General features: G+C 35.3%; 1 protein-coding gene across 4 annotated transcripts in view; it reads right to left on the bottom strand.

Annotated features, from left to right (window-relative positions):
• Positions 1-1,594: 1,594 nt before the first annotated feature.
• The window catches only part of ADGRG2 (adhesion G protein-coupled receptor G2), a 57,759-nt gene continuing 36,033 nt past the window's right edge, over positions 1,595-23,320 (bottom strand). For 3 of the 4 annotated variants that reach the window (XM_030469421.1, XM_030469425.1, XM_030469422.1), the window contains 21 exons: positions 22,999-23,046; positions 22,593-22,660; positions 20,513-20,586; positions 19,391-19,430; positions 19,224-19,258; positions 17,723-17,802; positions 16,368-16,428; positions 15,125-15,867; positions 14,135-14,333; positions 13,641-13,797; positions 11,052-11,201; positions 10,713-10,835; positions 9,521-9,566; positions 9,311-9,414; positions 8,612-8,736; positions 7,497-7,765; positions 6,512-6,611; positions 5,919-6,193; positions 4,987-5,088; positions 4,105-4,257; positions 1,595-1,944 (listed from right to left, as the gene is read on the bottom strand). In XM_030469421.1, coding sequence (XP_030325281.1) covers positions 1,763-1,944; positions 4,105-4,257; positions 4,987-5,088; positions 5,919-6,193; positions 6,512-6,611; positions 7,497-7,765; positions 8,612-8,736; positions 9,311-9,414; positions 9,521-9,566; positions 10,713-10,835; positions 11,052-11,201; positions 13,641-13,797; positions 14,135-14,333; positions 15,125-15,867; positions 16,368-16,428; positions 17,723-17,802; positions 19,224-19,258; positions 19,391-19,430; positions 20,513-20,586; positions 22,593-22,660; positions 22,999-23,046 — 3,134 coding nt within the window. In that variant the 3' untranslated portion in view covers positions 1,595-1,762. The remainder of the gene's footprint in view (positions 1,945-4,104; positions 4,258-4,986; positions 5,089-5,918; positions 6,194-6,511; positions 6,612-7,496; positions 7,766-8,611; positions 8,737-9,310; positions 9,415-9,520; positions 9,567-10,712; positions 10,836-11,051; positions 11,202-13,640; positions 13,798-14,134; positions 14,334-15,124; positions 15,868-16,367; positions 16,429-17,722; positions 17,803-19,223; positions 19,259-19,390; positions 19,431-20,512; positions 20,587-22,592; positions 22,661-22,998; positions 23,047-23,320) is intronic. The other variant, XM_030469424.1, reaches the window with a different exon arrangement.

Below are 23,320 nucleotides of genomic sequence, written 5' to 3'. Positions count from 1 at the left end.
CATGTTGTACTTGCTGAAAATATAAATATAAGAACATTAAATAAATTTACAAGAAACAGTGCAAAGGGAATTAGCCAAATATTTAAAGCATTTACGGAAATGCATTCCAGCTACAAGCATTCCAGGATGGTCTTTTATTAACATGCAGTTAAAACCTTGTGGATAAACACAACAAATACATTAAATTCTCATGTTAAAAGCTTATTCAGTCTTGGACATAGGTGATCAAAAGAACCCATGCATTGCATACAGAACCCCAAATAAGGTTTGAGTACTGAGAGGTTCAGTTTCTGAACTACCACAAAGCCCCAGAGAGGAGACATTTAACTAATGCTTTCTGGTGAGAAGAGTGTTCCCAGCAAACAGAGTCCTCTGGGAAAGCAAAGTCCTACCTCCCCACCAGGAGGCATCTGCCTCTAAAAATCCCCTTTACGGGGTCTGGCACTCCACAGTTTGGCACCAGTTTGTTGTAACTCTCGCTCCAGAAGCATCCAATTTTTGCCCAAGAACACAAGGGGGAAAAGGGAATGGCCTCAGCTCCACATCTGTGTGAGGAAGAAGAGGCACAACAAGGGCACAGGCTAATCTCTGTGTGGGAAGAATCTTCACAATGTTGGACAGGCTTTCAGCTGTTGGGCATGAAGAGCCAAAATCCAGCTTTTTCAGACAAATACCACAAAGGGAATAAAATTGTGTTTCAGGAATTACTGAGCTAGGGCTGCGGTATTTGCCTTGCCAACCAAGGGCCAAAGTACAAGCAGAAATACTTATTCTAATAGCTCAAGAGCTGCCCCTTAAAATAGTCCATTTCTTGGCTACTAAATATAGTAGCTAGCATTTATTCTCTGTATTTTTTTCACCAAAACATTTCTCTACTTTCTTTGTCATCACAAATGACAGTTTCTTAATCTCTGGAGCCACCACTCAAGATAAAATATTCCCATTGATTTATTCAAGACACTGACATAACTTAGCTGTATTTAGTAACCTACTGACAACTTTTTTTATCACTCCCACATCCATGGCACTCTGATGATACCCAGTTTCTATCCCTCTGTGGTGTACTAGGAGGTTGCTAAACCATCGAGACCAATAGTGTCTATTTACAGTCTTGTATCTAGTGAATGTATTTGAAACCCTGTAAGTGATTTCACCAAACAAATTACTTTCTGTTTCATTCTATGTTAATTATCTCAAAGAAAAATGCAAACTTAGAATAAAAGTTGAAACATAATACTAATTATCCCTATATATAGGAATATTTAAATTTATATTACAATAAATAAATATAAAAGTACCAATAAGATGCTTATATGTTGATATTTCTCTGCTTATGTACATCACTACAGAATTTGCTACTACAACATACAAAAAGTTGAAGACAGTGTAGCTAACATTTATAAAGATAGCATCGTTTGTACCCACAAGTAGTAACTTCCTACATTTATACTACTATGCATTCTATCCAGTTAAACCTAGTTGTAATGAAAAAAGGCTGAGTGAAACTTTCCTTTCAATTTAAAAAACAATCTCAAAACCAACACTAATGAATAATCAAAATGGAAATGTGTCAGCTGTAATTTGAGATGCAGGATTTTTTTTTTTAACTCCATAACTGTCCTTGTCCATCCATTGCATGGCTGCCTTCAAGTTCCAGTACCATATATTAAATAAAATCAGTTCTTGGTCTGCTCACATTATGTAAAACTGTAAAGTAAATCTCTACTTCACACTTTATAACAACGTGCTGTTTAAAAGCGAATCACATTTTCTCATTAGAATTTAGGCTTTCTCTCTTGGAAGTCCTTCTGAGTGAGATATGGTTTATTTGGCTGCCTGTGTCATCCTTTTCTTCAAATACAAATTTTCCTGAAATGTCATGGAGACATACATCACCAGTCTGTACAGTGAAAAAAACACCATTCTTTTCACTGGAAAGATGGCCTGTTGAAACAAAAAAAGTGCATCCTCTGTTAAAAAGGTTGAGAGTCAAGTCTCCCATGCTTTTTCACTCACTGTAGGGAGTTCATGCACTCTCATTTTATCCCAGCAAACATTTCAAAATGTGGAATTTTCTGTACAAATTCTGAATATATTTATTTTCCTGTGTGAAATCAGTTAAGAGATCTGAGAGATATAAATAGATTTATGCACAACAGGTGTTCATCTCTTAAACACTGAAGCTCACTATTTTCAGGATGTAGACTTTGACTTGGAATAAATATCACCAGATATGATGTAAAATACTTTCCATCCTAGTTTTGCTTTAACAAGTTAAAAGGTTTCTGAGGTTTGTCAAGCATCCAAAACAAGAAAGTGTTTGAGAAACCAAGGAACTTTTTTTTTCCTTTGAAAGGCACTCAACTCGCAGTATTTATTTCTGGAGGACAATCAGAGTATGCCTTACATCCTGTCGTGGTTCTAAGTCATATTTAGACTGAGAATCTTACACATTGAAGTGAATCTACAATGCACACGTTTAATTGCTGATTGCAGTCTGTTAGTTAAAAGCTTCATAAATGCTCAGTTCACTGGATAGAATCTTCTACCTCTCTGCATCCTAGATAGCTTTTATAAGAATTAGGATTTTTTTACTGTACATATTTGTGCAAATGTGTCCTTTTGTATTTTTTTTCTTTGCTAAGCAGTAAAGTTTAAAAGACCTGCCAGGATCCTGGTGTCATTATCATGTGTCATTATCAGTAGGAGTAATTTATAAGGAAAGAATTCTGTTGCTGGAGTGAGTGGGCTGTATGGCTCCTTATACTGCTTGGGCCATGGCCACCAAGCACACAGTTTTGGTACTGATCTACCCAAACACTTCCTCTAGAAACAAATTCCTCACTTCAGACAGACTGTATACTTTTCAGAAGTTATCCTACTGATTCAAGCAGGTGTCAGCATATCAGCTGCATCAAAGTCTCACTGGCAAACTTCTTTAGAATGTGAGCCAGCATTTTTTAAACCCAATGTGAACATGTGTTTCTAGCTAATAATGCTTACTAACAGTTGGAAAATGTAATGTATTTAACTTAAACATCTCAGGATGGAAGTTTAAGGGAGTGGTTTGTGGTGATGGCTATCAAATTACAAATCCAATGCCAAACTGGACCCACAAAACAGAAGCAATGACCCAACAAACTATGCAAATATTTTAAATATTAGGCTTTATATAAATATAAAATTATATATTTATAAATTTCATATCTATATAAATTTATATTTTTACATTTATAAATTGTTTATTTTTATAAATTGTTTATTTTAAATAAATTATTTATAAAATATATAAATATAGAGACGTATATTTAATTGTTAATTTTAAATGCCATCAATCCCTAAACCAGAAGCAAATGTAAACAGAGGAGATGACCAGAAGAGCTTTGTGAATCAATTCAAATCAGATAAAGACTGAAATTACAGAAAACAATTGTACTTGCTATTGTATTTGCGCATATATAGTTGTTTATTCCCCTGCTGTCCCCTAATGTTAGGGCAAAAGCTGAGAAGAAAATAAAGCTGTTCTTTAAACAAATTCGGAAAGGTAGTTTCCCTTCCTGAAGTGAGGAAGTCTGCAGGTTCAGCCATGTGATACTTAATGGTAGTTTCTTAAACAGACAAACTTGTAAGAGAAAAAACAACAAAAAAAGAAAATACTAGTAGCCATGCCCATGAAAAGATTAAGTTACACAGTCCAGTGGGCAAGCAAAGCCACAGGCTGTATAGATGCTCCAAACTCACCATGACAAGTCATTCAACCCTGCATCTGGAATAGCATTTTAGTGGAAATAGTGAGGCCACAACCATTAACTGCTTACAAGTCAGTAAATTTATGACTAAACAATTTAGCTGATGTCATGACTTCCCAGCCTCAGCCCTTGAATAGTTGGGGAAAAATACAGGCACACAACTCTGTATTTTTACAACTGTATCTATAGTTCCTTAAAACAGGTGTGTAGTATTATTTGTTAGGACATTCTGAAATGTTCTGGCTTATACTTAGGAATAATATTTTGTAAGCACTTCACATTATCATTAAAAGCACAGCACTTTTGTTTTAAGCAAAAAAATAGATTGAGAAATTCTATTTTGCAGTATACATACCATTTCCATTTGTGTGCACTGAATAATCACTACTCATTAGTAGTGTAGTAGAGTTAGTGGAGTTACTGTTTGATTGTAAGGAATTTGAAGAACTAGATACTCCTTGACTTACAGTCTGCTTCTTTAAACCATTAGTAGTTGTTCTACTCCAGTCTACAACAGACAGATTACAGAAAATAGTACAAGTTATATAAGGAATATATAAAAATATATGCAAATAAAAACAAGGCTTTACCAACTCTCCTGACAGTATTCTAGACAGAATGATACTCTCCTAAGAATTTCATGATTCTTGATTTTTAAAATTTTTAAATCTAGTTCCCTTTTGTTTCTTCTCCCTGTTTTAATACAAGCAGCCAGCCATCGTAGTTTTACAACTGCAGACCAGGTCAGATCAGAAAAAATTACTACAGTCCCATTAATCCCCTAATAACTACAATCCCATTAAGTTAAAATGTATAGAAAGTATACAACTTTACAAGATCAAGATAAAATAATAATTTATAGTTTTTATTGTTCAGACTATGATTTACATTTTTTTAGGTGGAAGTCACTGGTAGAACTACCAGCTAACTCAGAAGCAGGAAAAAACCTTACAGTTTCTAACTGATCTAAACTATTCTGCAAAGACATGCCTTTATACTGCAGTGGAACTGACCGACTGCATTTAATATCTTAATGCAACAGCATGTCAGTATGTAAGAACTGCAGAAGCTACCACCAGCTTATACTGAGTATAAGTTTGGAGGTTTATTATAACTTGGATAATAAATTAGAACTGTAACTGCAGCAACGTGATTTAAAAAAAAAAAAAAAAAAAAAGCATTGCAAAATACTAGGAACTAAGCATTCAAAGTTAAAAAAAAAAAAATGCCTATTTACCAGAGTTTTCTGCCAGCCTGAATCTCCCACAACAGAGATATCTTCTCCACTGCTTACGGACATTCTCCTTTGTTGCACAATAGAAGATAAAAATGAAGAACCCTGCAAAGCAGTAATATTAAAGAGTGTTGTAAAACTGACTTTTCTTACTGCTTAATAAACAATGTTTTGGTTTTCCTTCATGCTTTTCAAATTTCTAATCAAAACTAATGACACTTTTGTTTGATGAAAAAGTTTACAACTCTGAATACTGAAGAGTAGCCACTTTTCCCTTATGTAGATGAGAGGAATAACACACACAAATGTAACAAATACAACCAAATCCACAAAGTGCATAAAGTTTCCTACAAGAAAGCTTTTGTAGCCTCTGTAACTCTGCTTTTGGATATGTGTAACAGCGTCCTGGTCTTTGCAAAGCTGCATGCCCTTGTAGCTACTTCTTTTATGTTCTTAAATACTGAAGGCCACACTTAGGAGTCAGACCCCTAACCTTCAGATGTTGCAGCCTTGCTTGGCTCTGTGGCCCTTTGTTAAATGTCACACTTCGTCCCTAAGCCTGAGGTGTAAATGGAGAGATGATACAGTTTTCACTACATTGATTGCATTACGATGTAAACACTTTCAGTACCTGAATATTTAGAACTGAACTGTTGACTAGAGAAATACAGTCACTTGCAATGGTTTGCTATAATTTTTAAAAATATTAATGGCTTTAACTATACCGTACCTAAAAACAGTAGATAGATTTCCTGTACCTTACTGTAACAGAACTGTAACAAAAGACTGCAGTAAAGCACTATCATTGCCAACTGAGTTAACATATTAAAGCACATACCAAATCTACATCCTTATTGCTGAATCAAGAAAATGCCATTTCCAAGTGTTTTTCTCATTATATAATACACAGGCTAGCACATGAAGGATACACCTACCTTGCAAAGTGTTGAAAATGGTAAAGAGGTAAGTAAAAACCTCATTTACTTCGAAGAAAGCAAGTCCCCAAGTAATTCCCAACAAGAAGGTGAGTCCTGCAACACTCCGAAGGTCTTGAATACTGGTTCTCCTTTGAGCACCGAGTTGTTTTCTCCTTTTGATACGACAGAGCTGGATCAGCACAACAATGAACATGCTGATATTGATCAGGAATATCACGCAAAAGTATCCCACAGCAGCAGTATAGAAGGTAATTTCACTTTTAATCCAGCAGCTAGAACACAAGAACAGTCTGTCAACCATTATCAGAAACAGAAATTAAGTAAAATAAGCATGAGATAAAGATGTATCTTGCTGCACATGCAAACCATTTTTGCCTCTTTAGTAAATGCTGTTGGGCTTTTTTTTGGCTAAAGGGTAAGAGCTTTCATATATGCAATAACCACCAAACATGACTTATTGTAGAGCTATACCATTTCAAAGCTCTCTCATTGCTTCCTTCCCTTCTACACCTTTACTTTACAGAAAAAAAAAATCATAGGACTTCTCTCCCACCCAACCACCCCACAAAAAGCATCTCCCTTTAACTCACAATTCATCAGGTCTGTTCATTGAAAACATCCCAGCAGTTATAAGCCCATAGTTATCTGATGATACTGCCAAAACAATGCACACAACTACAGCTGGTAACCCTAAAAGATGATGAGAAAACACATTAGAAAAAATGAGAAAGACAGTATTAGGAGAACTTGAAATTATATTTTTCTGTGAAATGTACAACTTGCTTCTGAAATTTGTCTGTTGAATTCTGTTGAATAGCTGTTGGCTACAAGCTATTTAAATAAATCTAAAAACTGGAGCATTGAAACTGCTCAGGAGATCAACTTGCAAAGAAACAAGAATTCTTCTCTACAGTCAGGTCCCAACCTTCCTAAGTAAGGTAACAAATAACATCACTCATAAAACCTATTTAAAATATAACGTACAAGATATCTGATTTTCTTTCATATATCTGTTTTAAGGAAAAGGTTTGATTGTTTGCAGGGCCTTCATTCAAGTTTACTCAAGTGGCCAGAGAGGATAATCAAGTCCATAATCCCTTCAGCTTTCATCCAGATAGATCTGTTCTGCTGCTTTTTGTTAGCAATAGTGCTACTCCAGAAGTGGAAAGTATATATGTATACTTACTGAAGTTCTTTTCAAAACACAACTGATGCCATCCACCTGGTAAATGGAAATGGAGCTGCACATTGAAAATTGATTCTATTGCACTTGCACAAGAAAATTCATTATCAATGTGCATTGCAGAAGTCTCAGTTCTGCAGTTTCTGAGTTTCCTACCTCAGAAAGGTAGAATATGTAGGGTCAGGTTTACTAATAATGATAAGTGATTACTGATTTACTGATTTTAATCACAATTTAGTGATTACTGATAATGGTCAGTGCAAGGTCATAACATTTAATCACTATTCATTTTAATTCCTGCATTCTGTCACATTCACTGAAATACTTGCTAAGAGGATTTATCTATTTAGCATCCAAAAAACAGATTAAAAATCAGTATAAAAAATACATACCCCAACCAACAATGCAGAATTTAAGAATGTATTTCCGTACATAGGTATTAAAGACTTTCACAAGGGCCAGGTACATGTGGAAAGCTTCCAGGCCCATCCAGGTGAAGGAAACCAAGAGGAAATAGTGAAGAAGGACTGCAATTGCAATGCATGGGCCTTCCTGATGATACAGTGCAATCCATGCGTCAAGGAGGAACGCTAAGTTGAGCAGAAGTAATGCAGCACACAGCTGTATAAGGATTTTGGAGGGGTAGTCTTTCCGGATTTTCCTAAGAAAAGCAAATTGGTGAGATGACATCAATTGTTCATGGATCCCTGGCTTACTTCTTCTCTTGCAGTCCTTAGTGCACCAATACCAAGACAAAAAATTATTTCTGTTTTGTAATTTCTATGTAATTTCTTCATATATTGCATTTATACATGGTGAGTGTAATACACAACAGATTTTCAAATTAACAACCTGTATGAAGAAAACTTGTTGTAATACAGCTACATAAATACAAATAGTAACTTGGATTCTTAGGATTTAGTAAAATGATAATTTTTTCCATTGCATGGTGGACTTAGATTGTTACAATACTTCCAAAAAACGTGATTTTTATTTATTGCTAAACTTGATTTGGCTCTTGACTGCACTTTTAAGGCCTTGATAGAGACAAGTTAAGTCTGTGATGACAGGATAATGAGAGGATTAAGTGAGCTAAATAATTTCAAGGCGGATTTCTAAAATGGATTCCATACTTAAAGCTCACACATACGACAGTGTTCTGGCAAGGAAAAAAAAAAAAAAAGCTTTTTAAAATGCTGTCATTCTGCACTGCTCTCTATTTGTTGTAACTTCAGCACATTCCTAGACACTTCCATGATGGTAATACATTATAAAATATTTAAGAGTGCTACTTCTTTACTACTTTCTTCATAAAGCCTCATGATTGATTCACTTGTCCGCAAGATTAAAATTCTTGAAGACTGAATTAAAATCTTCCTGGTAAACTGCACAAATCTGTCCATTATTAATGAAGACAGAATCCCTAAGTGTTGGAAAGGACATTATAGTGAAGATTTCAAACAACCACAATGGAAGAATAATGAGACTTAGTTGAGCATGTACTTACTCAAAGGCTATGTAGGTCACAAGAGTAATAGACAGAAAAATTGCAGAGATGCCACAGCCTATATAAGATATAAAAGTCAGCGCCAATTCTTCTTTGGGATCCAATTGAGTCACTCCATAGAAGTTCTAAAACAATTAAAGAAGTTAATTTCAGAAAACATTCTTATTAAATGGAAAAAAATTTAAAAATCCTCTGCAATTAAAAAAAAAAAAGAAAGAAACAGTTAATTTTATCATGGATCTTATAAAAGTTTAACTGAAAAACAGAAAAGCCAATTTAGTCCTGCAAGCAGCAGGTATTTGAACTCGATGATCCTTATGGATTCCTTTCAACTTGAGATATTCTACAATATTCTTGATTTTAATTGTGAAATACCATTTGATTAAAAACTTGTTTTAAATTAAATTTATTCTATTTTATATTTCTTACAATATAAATAACTGCCTAACTGCTAAAACTGCAATTTAAAAAGCACTTAAGGAATTTCTCTACTCCAGTGGAACTCATGGACCCTATTCAACAAGCAGCTTAAGCACATGAGTAACAGCATGGCTATATGTACTAACAGCAAAGTGAACAGAACATGAGTAGTATTTCATAGGTGGTGTGTGCTTGCTGAATACTCATTTGCTTCAGATAACACACGTTTAAATGTGTTCTTGATTCAGGGTAAGACTGCAGAATTTTAAAAATAATTACCGTCAAAACTGCGAAGCTTGTAAGGTGGTTGCATGAACAGACTGTTTCATTTACTCTACTTTCTTTAACTATGCAACCTTCATGTGACCAGCCTCCATGTCCACCTGTGGAAAAAAACCAGCTCTGTTACTCGTAAAAGCCTTTGTTTGCATTAACATGAGTTAACACAGATAAAAAAGCATGATGTCTTGAGTAATATCAAGTACTTACCATTTTTCTTGAAGTCCCAAAAAACACATCTAACTGTTGAATTATCCTGTTCAGGAGATTAAAAAAAAAAAAAAAAAGTCTTATGATCAAGTGATTTATGAATTAGCTACAAAATACAGGCAAGAACAAATACTACACACAACAAATACACCTGTTGTATATGCACTCAGAATGAAGTTGGGTACATAGAACAGAATAATATTGCAATATACAAGTGAAAATATGCTGAACAAATTTTAAATCACCACAAAGGAGCCAGCTCAGCTCTCATTCTTATGCTAGGGTTCTGCTCATGGATGAACATTATGAATGCTTTCAATGCTTTATCACACTATACAAAGTGTTGGGATTTTTCATCCTTCCTGATTTTTTAAGCATCAAGAACATGACCATATAAGAAATGAAACGCTCTTTTATATTTAACAATATTTTATGTCTCTAAATTACCATGATGTGAAACATATTCATTTATATTTCACAGACACACATGAAAATCCTCAAACCAGTATTAGTAATACACTAGACTGCTATGAATACTAACAATTCTACAGTTTTATTTCAAAACCCAGAGTTATACCAATACAAGTAAAAATTACATTAAGCCAGCACTTGAAAAAAGTTTCAGGGACATTAGTGGGATCCCCACATTTTCAGTATATAATGTTCTAGTATTTAAAATTCTTTTAAGATATGGGATAAAAGATTTTTATCCTTGATGCTCATTTAGGAAAGAGATGCTATATATTAGCCCTTAGAGTTTCAGATGACACTATTCTGCATTCCAGTTTAACACACAACATTGCCTCTAAAACGACTTACATTGCTATCTGGCCATGCAGCACCTGCAAATCTAATGATTGCAACATCTCTGTAGCAACCCCACTGTAAGACTTTTAAGAGCTTTCATTCTTAGAATAAAACAGAAGGGTAGATAAAAACAGAAGGAAAGATAAAACCTGGATGAGTAAGTGATAGAGCAAGATTTCTTGAAACCATTTGAGAACAAAAAATTTATATTGGTGACAAATAAGCAAAGATGAGTTATTCGAAAGTCCAGATGGAGATGAAATGTCCACACTAATAAAGTAGAACACAATGGTCTGTATTCTTAGTACAGTATTTCTTCTACAACAACTCCAACAGAGGCAATAAATTGTACTTTGTCTGCCACAGTGTAAATCATAAATCATACCTGATTAGGTTTGATATTCTGTAAAATGACAGTAATATTTTCTTTTAAGTTCCTAATTGTGAGGTTAGCAACACTTGATGATATAACATTGCTGATTAAAGATGCATTTTTCAAAGACAGATCCTGGAAAAAAAAAAGAATCAGATTTTTAAATCTTAAAGGAAACAATGGTAGAGTACAGTACCCACAAGCTCCATTATGTGGGGTGAGCACTAGACAAAAACAATTAATTTCTATATCAGGAAGTTTTGAAATGCATTTTGAGGAAAAAAAAGTCATATTTTATTTTGCTCTAGGCTTGAGTTTAAAATCCTTAAGAACAGATAACTGAAAAGATACCTGAAACACAGTAGTCTTTTTAAAGAAGTTGAATATAATTCTAGAAGCCAGTTCTGATTCTTCAGGCGATAAATTTCTCAGCAATGATGAAGGAAGTGTAATTGATCCAAGATTATTTAAATCATTAATTGCATTAATGCCTAGAGAGATCTGAAAAATAAATGCAAGGATTATGCATAATTTCAATCACTGAAGGATAACTAAATTGTTATTTATTTTCAGTTTAGAACTTCAAAATACTCTGTAATCACTGTCAGGAACTCACTGCTGCTCTCTCATTCCTCTCCTGCTTCAACAAATAAATAGCCTGAAAAGGATGCAGCACATTTCATGTCTACCTTCCATTGAAAATACTCTGGCTTTACCATTTGGTTACAGGGACAGAACACAGCACTGTGGTGGATACTATTGATTTGAAAAAGGTGAAGAGCAACAGCCTAGGTAGGTCTAAGTAATTGTGTAGGTAGATAAATATTTCACAGCATGGAAACCTTTAAAGGCAAAAAATTTATATACCCCATATGAAATATGTCAGAATTCAGAAAAACTCTAAACAGCCATTAGTTGTCAACAGGTTATGCAGCATCTAAGATCATAAACCTTCACTTCATGATCATCTCACAAAAATGAAAAAAATAAACTGGACAAGTTACAATTTATATATCTCAAGTGCTTTTTGACCTAACATAATAAAAAAAAAGATGTGAACTTTCACCCAAAGTTTTCTGTCTTGTACTTAAAGAACACAGAGCTTTGTTTAGTACAAAATCTCTAACATTTTCTTGTTGCACATTAGTCCCTTTAAATAAAATATCATCATCTTAGAGCTCCTAAAAAGATGTGAAACATCAATAGAACTGAAAAAAAGAAATGATCTGTGTATTCAAAGAATGGCTGTAATAAGAACAACAGTGTGAGGTCCCCACAGTGCCCTAACAATATGGTTTAACTATACAGTGTAGGATAGTGGTCTTCAAACTTTTCTGGTCGCGTACCTCAAAACAGATCTATCTGTAAGTTATATGCAAGCACTGGTGTACTAATATATTATGAACATTATGAAATATACTCAATCCCAAAACATTTTGAAGGATGATATAAAGAATAAATGTTTTAAAAAGATATTTTAATGTATTAATTATATAAAACTATTTTCTTCCTGCACCCCAATGGACTGTTGTTTATATGTCCTGGGGTACTTACACAGCACCTTGGAGATCACTGCTCTAGACAGCCACCAAAGAAACCCCAAATAATTTCCACAGAAGCATCCCTGTTGTTCTGGTTTGAACTAGGTAATGTTGTTGAAAATTCTTTGCATTGCATTGCCAGTGCTGTGAGATTTCACGAAAATCATTGGCAAACATCTGTCTTTCAGCACTACCACCTCCTAGTCACCTCATATTCATGCAACATTCATTAGGTAAGAAAATAGAAAAGAACATAAATGTTATAATTTTATTATCATTTTCAGTATCAGGGAAGAGTTCTACTTATGGCTCGTGCTGCATTAAAGCTATTCTCTGAGAGGGCAGAATGTGCCAAAATTTGTCTAGAACTTTCCATCTTTCCCTGCTTAAGCCTCCAAGGCTGTTAGTTCCAAATTATTATTTCTTCAACAAGGAGGGAGCTTTTGAGCAAGACAAAATGGATTCAGACTTCCTAAGCTCCTCTTTCTCGGCAAGATGGCTAGTCATGAGTGAGAAATGTATTAATATCATTCTTATCCAAGCAACATAATAGTTCTTTCCTGGAACCATCTGCAATCAGTTTCCCTCTATCAGATGAAGCCATCTGGCCAACACTCTGAAAAATTTCAGTACTGTCAGGGTGGGTGATTAAGTGACTTATGATTCAGGGATTTTGAGGCAGAGTTATTCTGCCAAGCACTCTGTCCATTCTGGTGTTCTGGCTGTGCTCTCTCTAAAAGTTTATTAGTTGAACGCCAGTTTCTGCTAAGTTTGTTGCTGATTTACACTTGCTAATACAACATAAAACTAAAGTAAAAGCTACAGAGGGCTTCAAAAAGAAACTACAAACTTCTCTGAAACTAGAATTAGAAAGATCCTAAAATTCACAGAATGGTTAAAGATCACCCAGTTCCAACCCCCTGCCATGGGCAGGGACACCTCCCACCAGACCAGGTTGCCCAAAGCCCCATCCAGCCTGGCCTTGAACACTGCCAGGGAGGGGGTAGCCACAACTTCCCTGGAAAACTTGTGCCAGTGTCTCACCACCCTCACACTAAAGAACTTCTTCTTACTGTCTAACCTAAATTTACCTTTTTCCAGTTTAAAATCATTACCCCTTCTCCTATCACTACATGCACTTGTATAATGTCCCTCTCCAGCTTTCCTGTAGTCCCTTCAGGTTCTGAAAGGCTGCTATAAGGTCTCCCTAGAGCTTCCTCTTCTCCAGGCTGAACAGCCCAAACTCTCTTAGCCTGTCTTCACAAAAGACATGCTCCAGCCCTCTGAATTGTGACATAAACACAGAAAAAAACTCATGCTACATATAAATATAAACCCATAAATATTTAGAAGCAAATGTTTGGGAATTTGTAAATATTTATAATTATAGATGCTTAACCTGGAGATCAGCTGAGTCCTGGACAGCAAAAGACATCTGTTCCGAGCGGATGATGTTGGTTTTGACAACAGCCAGAGCCAAGGAAGGGGAGGCAAAATCAGCAGACGTTGCTGAAAATCTCAGTTTTAAGCCAATATAATCCACCAGTTTTATAATTCTGTTAGGAAAAAGAGGTACTTAGTATTATCAAGCACATACCCCCAAAACTCTCAGGCAAGTTGTAGTTATGGAGTAGCACTACAAGCACAGTATAATATACAGCTGATTCTGTTCCCTTATTGTGGTGTCAACCCCCAAAAATACAATGTTTTATATGGCATTACATTGTAGTAGAGCTGGTAACCCTTTAATGACACTCATTCTGTTTTGTGTAAACACATTCAAGAACAATAAACATTATTTGGGATTATGATTATGAAAAAAATGAAAAATTGCTGAAGCAAATTTTTCAAGACAATACAACACACCTTTAACAGACTGACAGAATGACCTACCTGTTAGAAATTCGGGGTGGTAATTGTTGAGAAGCAGTCAGAACTTGGCTAACCTCACTAACCATCCTTTCTACATCTTTTGGCTCTACTTTTCCAGCTGCTAAATCACCTTCTATTTTGGACACAATTTGCTCAGCTGTGGTGATATCGATGGTGGTATATGAAGAAGTTGCGTGTGTGGTAGTTGATGGTACCTTTCCTGTGACAAAAGAAAAGTTGTGCATTTATTTGAACCTTGTGTTCAACAAATGAAGTAAGCTTTGAGAAGGAGAAAATTTAAGCAGTTCTCTTGACTAACAAATCCTACCATAACATGTAAGGTCTTTCAACATGTTATGTGAGACAGAACTCCTTTTTCTCCCTATCAACTGCTCTGCAGATAGCAATACTTTAAAACTTATATAAAACATAAAGAAAGGTTTCAAATGGCAAGCATAATCTCATTTTTTACTGATTACAAAGTTCCTCACATCACACCACTAAATATGTTAAATGATCTATTATTCTGGATTTTTATACACTGGATGGCTGGAAGTGGAATAAAATCAAGAAAGATCAGGGAAGAAGCTTATAAAGCAGCATATAATTTTCACAGGAAAACACACAGCCATAAGGGCATTCATAGCCAGTAACAGTATTTTAAGGAAGATCCAACACTGATTTGCAGTATTTAAAATACTAGCTTAGTAAAAAACAACAGTTACCTAGCTCTGTCACTTTTTTCTGATGCTTATTAAGAACTTGGCACAGTACATATCTATCAGTTACCAGCCAATTTGTAGGGTGTGGTATCACTCATTATGGCCAAGCACATCAGAATGTATTTTAAAAGAAGTATACACCTCGTGAGAGTTGTGCTCAGGTTTTTCAAGTAATTGGAAGGTCACAGCTCAGATATATAATCTTGTTAATAAAGTCTAAAAGAAAATTCAGTACATGGCATACAAGAAAAAGAAAAAAAAAAATCATCATTTAACTTGTCATATTTACCTGTGCTTCCATTAGGCACGCTACCATGGCTGTCTGCAGTGGGATGAGGATGAGAAGCTGAGACAGAATGGCTGATAGGACTAACAGTAGGGGTCAAAGTTACTGTGAAAGGAGGAAGGGGAAGGTGCTGCATGGGTGCTGTAGTAACTTTTTTGTTACCAGAATTAGGTTGGGTTGACTCTGTGGCAAGATGTGCAACAGATTTGGTAGTAGTCTCAAAGGGAGTAATTGCTTCAGGAGGTTTTGGGGAAATCTCAGAAGAGGAAGAGGGAACTGCAGGATGTTTACTAAAACCTACAGAAGGAGAAATTATTGTAATAGGCTTGCTAAAATATGAAGTATGAGATTTCACTGAGAAAGCAGCAGTAGTGGCAGGTTTTGCTGCAGGTGTGGGAACAGTGACAGATTTATCAGAAGCTGTAGAAGGAAAAGTTGGTGTGGTATGTTCAGCAAAAGACTCAGAAGAGGAAAGTGTAGTGGTAATGCTGGTGGGAAACACAGCAGTTTCAGTAGTAGGTGTGGCAGAAGTTTCAGAGAGAGGACTTGTGGTGGGAGATGTGGACAGTGTTTCAGAAAAATAGTTTTCTGTGAATGGTGGCATCAGCGGTATAACTGTGGAGCTTTGTTTGGTAGAAAGCGTAGGGGCGGAAATAAAAGTATTAGAATTGGGAGCAGTCTTTTTAGAGAGAGAAGGAAAAGGAGTGAAAGGAACCCATACAGAATAAGGTGGCACTCGTATAGTACTGTAAAAAAAAAAAAAAAAGCACAGAATTTACTATTGTTTATATTTTAAAGAAAACAAGTTATAATAGAGTATATAGATTAATTATATGGACATAGAATTACTAATGTATATTTTAAAATCAGATTGGATGTTTCATGCTCTTGTAATAAATGAATTCTGTAATACTTTGAGGGTTGTCTATATTCTGTTTTGCTGTATTTGTTAACTAGCAAGTCTACAAATACTGCTACCACCTTTGCTGCCTACTCTGGAGGTGAACTGGTGCTGAACTCAAAAGTTACCTCCAACAAATTTGAAAAAAAATGGTGAGAAGAAAGGGAAGACAAGGGAGGAGAGGGGAATAAAGAGGAATGGGGATGGAGTTACTACAGGGAAATACCCGTCAGGTTGTTCTTAAGGAGTCCTTCCTTGCTACTATACTGGGACAACAGAAGTTGAGTATACTAATGAATTAGGAAATTCAGGAAATAAGCAGCTCAAAATTTTATTTTTACTTACTACATTTTCAGTTCTTCAGCAGTTAAGGAACAATACTTCGGTGATGAACAGCAGCACTGTTCTGAGATGACAAAGAAGCATTAACCTAGTTTATCCAGAAGTATAAAGATTTCTAATACTGTTAAGTAGGCAATTCAAATAACCATATGTTTTATATTTTTAGATAGTGTATATTGCATAGTTGCTTTTGAAGGTGCTTTCTAACATACTTGCAAAACATATCTCGACTGGACAGAGCACTGCAATACCCTCAGATTTTTGCTGAGGCCCTGAAAAGTACTGATTTATTATTTGTCATTGTAAACAAACCAAAATTAAAAGCTCCATCTTTTAAAACAGAGGCAAATGGTGTGAATCACCACTCCATACCATTACAAAATCTCTAAGAAAGCTTGGTTACTTTAAACCTATTTCAGTTCAGATAGCCATTTCAGTAACATTTATTTACCAAGTAAGTTTATACTTAGTCCTTTCGAAGTCTTTTTAAATAATGTACTCAGCAATTTTTAATTTTTAAAAAAACTTATTTCTACTTTCCACCTCCCTACCCAAAATCGGAAGGCTGCATTTTTTAAAATATATTTTTAAAATGTATTGTTCAGCAAAAAATTGACTCACTAGCTCAGTATGTTTTATTTTCTGGATTCATTAGTGCTAATGCAGAACAGAATCACAGAACTGTCACAGTTGGAAAAGACCTCTGAGATCACCACGTCCAACTGTCAACATCTGCTCCTCCCTGATTAAAATATATTTATCAATATCTGTATCACCCACCAGAGCATGTCCTGAAGTGCCTCGTCTACATGTTTCTTTTAAACATTTCCAGGGATGGTGATTCCACCACCTCCCTGAGCAGCCATTCCAACACCTAAATACTCTCTTGGTAAATAAATTCCTCCTCAAATCAATTCTAAACCTCTCCTGGTACAGCTTCAGGCAATTTTCTATAGTCCTATCATTGTTCACTTGAGAGAAGAAGCCACCATCCACCTCCCTACAACGTCCTTTCAGGTAGTTTTAGAGAGCAATAATGTTTCCTCTGAGCCTCCTCTTCTCCAAATTAAACCATTCCCAATTCCCTCAGCCTCCTCTGATAGTGCTTGTTCTCCTGACCCTTCACTAGCTTGGGTGCCCTTCTCTGAACTCACTTCATCAGCTCATTTTTATCTAAATCTATAAATTATTATCTCAATTTATAAATTAATATAGTGAATTATTTTTATCTAATTTTAAAATTATTTTTATAAAAAATAAGTTAACAACCTTTTAGTCACTTCTATGTCATGTGTAAAGATATGAAACTTAATGTGAAAAGGTAACTGTGTTAAGACTATGTTTAAAGCATGACTTACCAAGATGTATGTTTGCTTTCTCTGTTAAACTGCTTATGTTCTCCCTCTCAGCCAGCTTCATTATGAAATTGCAGTGCATACTATGACGAGAAAAAGCTTTAGACTCAAGAAACAGATCTGCCTCATCTTTTCAACACATGAAACTAATATCAATATCTATGTTAAAGCAAATTAGCACTAATGCTAATTGTGAGAGCACATTTTTCGTAGGCTCTTTCAGATTTGAGGTTATATGAAACACACATAAAACAAGATGCCAGGCTAAACAGAAGCATAACATACTAGTTTGTGGAAGTTTTTTTTCTCTTTTCTCTGCAGAAGGTGTTGATTCTTATATGGGTTTCTCCCCAGTTGGTGTTTGTTTTTAAAAGTTGGTAATTTTTTAAAGATAAAAATGTCATATCCACTGTTACTGTACAGAAACTACAGAGAGGAACAAGTAAGTATGTATGTCAGTGAATGTCAAATCTCCATCACCTGGGAAAGCCAGTATTTTGTGTCTTGACTGTAGAGTGCACTTAAATGACCCATCTAAGCATGTAACTACACATTTACAATTCAGTTCAATGACTTGAAACCCTGCCTGAAATAGCAAACCTACATTAAGAATGCTTTACCATCTGTAAACTCAAACCCATAATGAGAAATGAATGAGAAAGCAACACATATAAAATGAAGTGAAGCATCTCCCCAGCTTACAAGAATGAAAAGAGTACCCTAACTACTCCCAGTATATGACAAGGTGTGATCAGACTTTCTGTCTATTACTATCACTGTCTATTACTAACAATATGAGTATTTCTTTCATCCTAACCAAGAACATAACTCCAAATTCAAATATTTGGGGAAATTAGGTTTCACTTTGGTTTTTTAGAATACAGTGTTTTCAAGATGATTAAATGACTAGCAATTTAGTAGCGAGTAGCAAGTATAGCAAGACAGACATGATCTACATTTCAAGGTTTCTAGGATCAACTCTGGAGAGCAGCCTTGCTATTTTGATACCTCAGGGCTTCCAAACTCTGAACTGGTTCCTTTCTCAGGCTTCCCTTACCCCGGGGAGGTCTGGCTTCCCTAACCAAAGAATGGGATGTTTGAAGCAATTCCCTCATAAAGACTGTGTTGAATTCACAAGCTCTGGAACTTTGGTGGTCCCAGATCCCACAGTCTGAGTTCTTAGACTGCTATGCAACTCAGCTAATACAAAGATGCAGAAGATATATGGCAGAAAAGCCTGAGCTTCACCAAAAGATTGATTAAAAGCAATACAGTTTGGTTAAAAAAAAAAAAAAAAAACTAAGAAAACACTCAAAGCCCCACTAATGCTAAGAGAATAATGAGTCACAATTTCTTTGTAAGACTACATGTATTTCTCCAGCCTATTTCTCACACTTCCCAGCAAGCTTGTTTTTACTTCTTTTACACAGCCATTCATATTTGATATATCAAAAAAATATATCAGCTTTTAAATATATCAGTATTTTTTAAATTAACAACAAACCTCTGGTTTTCTGATCTGCATTCCATAACAGAAGACTGTAAGGACAAATAAAAATAGAAAAAAAATGTTTTGTCAGAAGAAAACAGGACTGATACTTAGAAAACTACATTATCAGAAATAAGTTGGAAAAAAGTTATCCAAACAGTAAAAATAATTAGTAATCTTACCTTGCTTACTGCTTGCAAGGTTTTTCTGAACTCTGAAACACTTTAAAATAAAAAGTTACCATTATGGAGTATTTCTGGTTAAGTTTCTAAAGATAACTACAACAATATAATGAAAAGAACAAGTAGTTACTGAAAAAATACCATTCTTCCAGTTGATCAATCATTTTTTAAAATAATGCCAGTTCTAATATTGTAAAACTACTTTTCAAAGAATTAAACTTTTAAAAGTTGCCTTTTATTGGTCACTCCACAAACTAAGTTTACACCTCTGCCATCACATACTTTGCCATCAATCCATTTAACAGAGCAAAAGATAAATCTTTACGTTGTCTTTTGGCAAGGAAGCATTTGGAACAGAAGACTTATACTCAAAGCCATGAAATAGAATGAGTAGGAAATATGGATTTCTTTCATGAACAACACCTTTTGGCCAATTACATCTTTATGATTTTCAGTGTAAGTTTCCAAGGAGAAGTTTGAATGAATTAACTCTTCTCAAAAGACTGAAAAAAGAAACTACATCAAAATAAAAATATAAATACTAGTCCAAGAATACATATTTAAAAACATGCAGCTATGAAAGTTCTCTTAGTAATTTCCTAGGAGACAGACCAAATCTCAGAGATTATAAAAGTCATTTATTCTTGAAGGATAGCAGAGGACTGGCATTCTCAACAATCCACATCTCATGTCCTCAGGAATTACTATTATTGTTGTTATCCTTAATTGTTGTTGTTGTTGCTACTACTATTAGCAGTATTACTAATAATTTTGTCTTTAATTAATTAATTACTGCTACCTGCTACTACTACTACTATTGGGATCATCACCATATGAAAAACAAGATCTTCAGGCCTTGCTGAGGCCCAGGAAAACTGAAGGACCTAAAAGGAAATCAGCAAGTGAACTGTTTCTTAAACTCCTGTGGTATGTAACACAGAGTAAGACTCTGCTAACCAATATGAACTTTATGTTAAAACCATCAACTTATGACTCCTGAGGTTTTTGCTTTATGAAGTGCAGTAATAATGTAACGCAAAGAGCATGCTAACCACATGGAAGGTCTCACTTGATCTTTTTTAGATACAGCAAAGATTTAAATCCTTATTCATGATTACTTACCTCATTCCTTGGGGGGTAGGTGCTGGAATTGCAATTAATTTTGTAACTTGCTTCTTGATGGTTGTGTTATTAATCTGTTAGAAACAAAGATTGCATGACTAAATAAAACTATAATTTTGGGGCTTAAAGAAAACATGTTACTTTCACACATTTTAACTGGATAAAAATTCAAAAGATAAGAGGCACATTTTTTATTCAATAAATTTTACCATGGTATTGTTATCACAACTTAATGGAAGCAATTGGTTCTTCTAGTATAGACCAAATAACAGCACCTGACTTGTGAAAGAGGATAGTGACATCACCATATTTCATGCTGGAAAAAGGAATTTGGCTTAGTTTGCAAGAGCTTAGACCAGCTACTGAACAACCTTTCTAACTGTAAGTGCAATGAGACGAGCTCTGTAACAGATGTAAGTCTCAGACAATATAAAATCCTGAGAGCAAGAAGTCAAAACCAGACATGATAGGATATGGCTTGGACAAGTGCACCCTTTCCTGGGTTAAAAACTGTCTGGATGACCAGGCCCAGAGGGCAGTGGTGAGTGGTGATGCATCCAGCTGGTGCCCAGTTACTAGTGGGGTCCTGAAAAAGGTTTTTCACCCAGAGAGCAGCTGAGCTGTGGAACAGGCTCCCTGGGGAAGCAGTTATGGCACCAAAACTGCCTGAGTTCAAGAAGCATTTGGATGATGTTTTCAGGTGCATGGTGTGATTTTGGGGTTGCCCTACACAGAGACAGGAGCTGGACTTGATGATCCCAATGGGTCCCTTCCAACTTCAGTATACTCTATATGATTTTACGATTCTATGAGACTGGATGCAGTACTTGGTGCCATGGTCTAGCTGATGTGGTCGAGTTTGGTCATAGGCTGGACATAATGATCTCAAAGGTCCTTTCCAGCCTCACTGATTCTGTGATTCTGTGAATGATCTAAATATATATGATGTAACCTTAGGGCTGAGAGGTACACTACAGTTTAGGTAAAGGCCCTTTATAGATTCGAATTCTTATGTTATTCTGATTGCTACCATTAATGATTATCACATTTCATAGAAGTAGCAAACACCATGATGAAACCATCACCTAACATATAAGGTATTGATATTACCTAAGAAATATTCTGCTAAAAAGTAAAAGAGTTTTGAGAGATAAAAATGCTGTTTTTCTAGCAGTAGGTATAACATTAATACACTAGGATGGTTTCAGTAGGAATTATCACCATTGATATGCAACACAGTGGGAGATGGCTTTTTGCACCACAATGTGCACCTGTGCAGTAGCTCTCTGCAATGATTCTGCTGACTATTCTCGTGCTTGCAGAGACTGGCAAGTGAAATCTCAGTCTGAGTGCAGACATGGATGTGCAGAAGAAAGACACAATATCCTTTACAAGCTAACATATGTTTGTTTTTTTTTCTCCTTTCAGTTTTCCACTTAAAACAACTGAACATTCTCGCCCTCACAGTATTATCTCAATACTGAATAATCCATATGGTCCCTGCTTTGAACAAGATCATTCTCTTAAATCTGTGTTGTATTGTGTAAGTGGACACAATCATGTAACGCAGATCTATTTCAAAATTAAGAACTGATTCACCACATGCCAAAAAGGAGAGAAGAGGCCCTACCTATGAGAGGCTTAATTAATTATTCCCATCATGATATCCAACCTGATTTATGCCCACGCTGTTGCCATCTAATGATCCTCGCTTTCTAAAGTAAAGTGCCTAACTTTACGATCATGTATACCAAAAAGTACATTCTTAATTAGGCAGTTCCTCTCCCCATTCTTCCCAAGGCTTCCCCCTGCCTTTCAGTGGCTATAAACAGAACACAGCCCCTTGCTGTAGGAAGTTTAGTTAGCTGGAATTCTAAAATTCAGCTGCAAAGAAGCTTAAGTGAATGAGAAAGAAGATCCATCCATCGCAAATACTAACTTGCACTGTAAACTGTATTTGAAACAAAAAATATACAAAACCACAGTAAGAATCATGTCAAGGTATCAGTGTTTTAAGTGTAGACAAAGGAACTTATTTTAGCCTTCTTTACAATAAGGTTTTAAAAGACAAAATACTTACTATTTCTACATTTAGTGACGTGTTAGTCTCCTCATTTGCCTTAAGTTTTACACTGCCCACATAGAATACTGAAATCAAAAGGTAGAGAAGAAAATCAATGCTAAATCACAGGATAAAATTATTTAATTTTAAAATTCACTGCTTTCCCAGGTTTATAATTCTTATCTGCAACTGTGTAGCCTTTGATAAGAAATCAGAGATCAAAATGTAATAGGCTAAACATCACTTTTAAATACCCCCCTTATTTTATACTAATTTTTTTAGGAGTTACACAAAATCTCCCTAAATTCATAAGAAAATGTATTACAGAGCTGGCTTTTACATAGCAGCTACAATGTGCCTCTCAGAATAGAAAATAGTTGGACATAGTTTTTACATGAAAAATGGAAAAAAAAACAACACTGACCTGAAAAATTACAGACAGGTGTTACGTTGCATAAAATGGTTTCTTCTGCTAGAGATTTTTTTTGGAAGGAAAACAACCAGTTAGTCAAAAAGTTGAATTTAAACCCAGTATGTCAAACATATCTCTTTACAGTCATATCAGCGTTACAAATGTGAAGGTATTTAGCAAAAAAATTCACATACTGTCGAGGATTTGCTTCTCTAGGGCACTTAATAAGAGTTTTCCCAAGACATTCCAAGATTTAGTGTTCAGAGTGAGACATACTGGTTTTCATTAGTTAATTTTGAATAATTTTCTTTAAATGTTTCCACAGAATACCTAC

The sequence above is a fragment of the Calypte anna genome, chromosome 1 (assembly GCF_003957555.1).
Source record: "Calypte anna isolate BGI_N300 chromosome 1, bCalAnn1_v1.p, whole genome shotgun sequence".
NCBI classification, from domain to species: Eukaryota; Metazoa; Chordata; class Aves; order Apodiformes; family Trochilidae; genus Calypte; species Calypte anna.
Note: the sequence above shows the minus strand (reverse complement) of the source record. Positions and strands in the feature narration are given on the sequence as shown.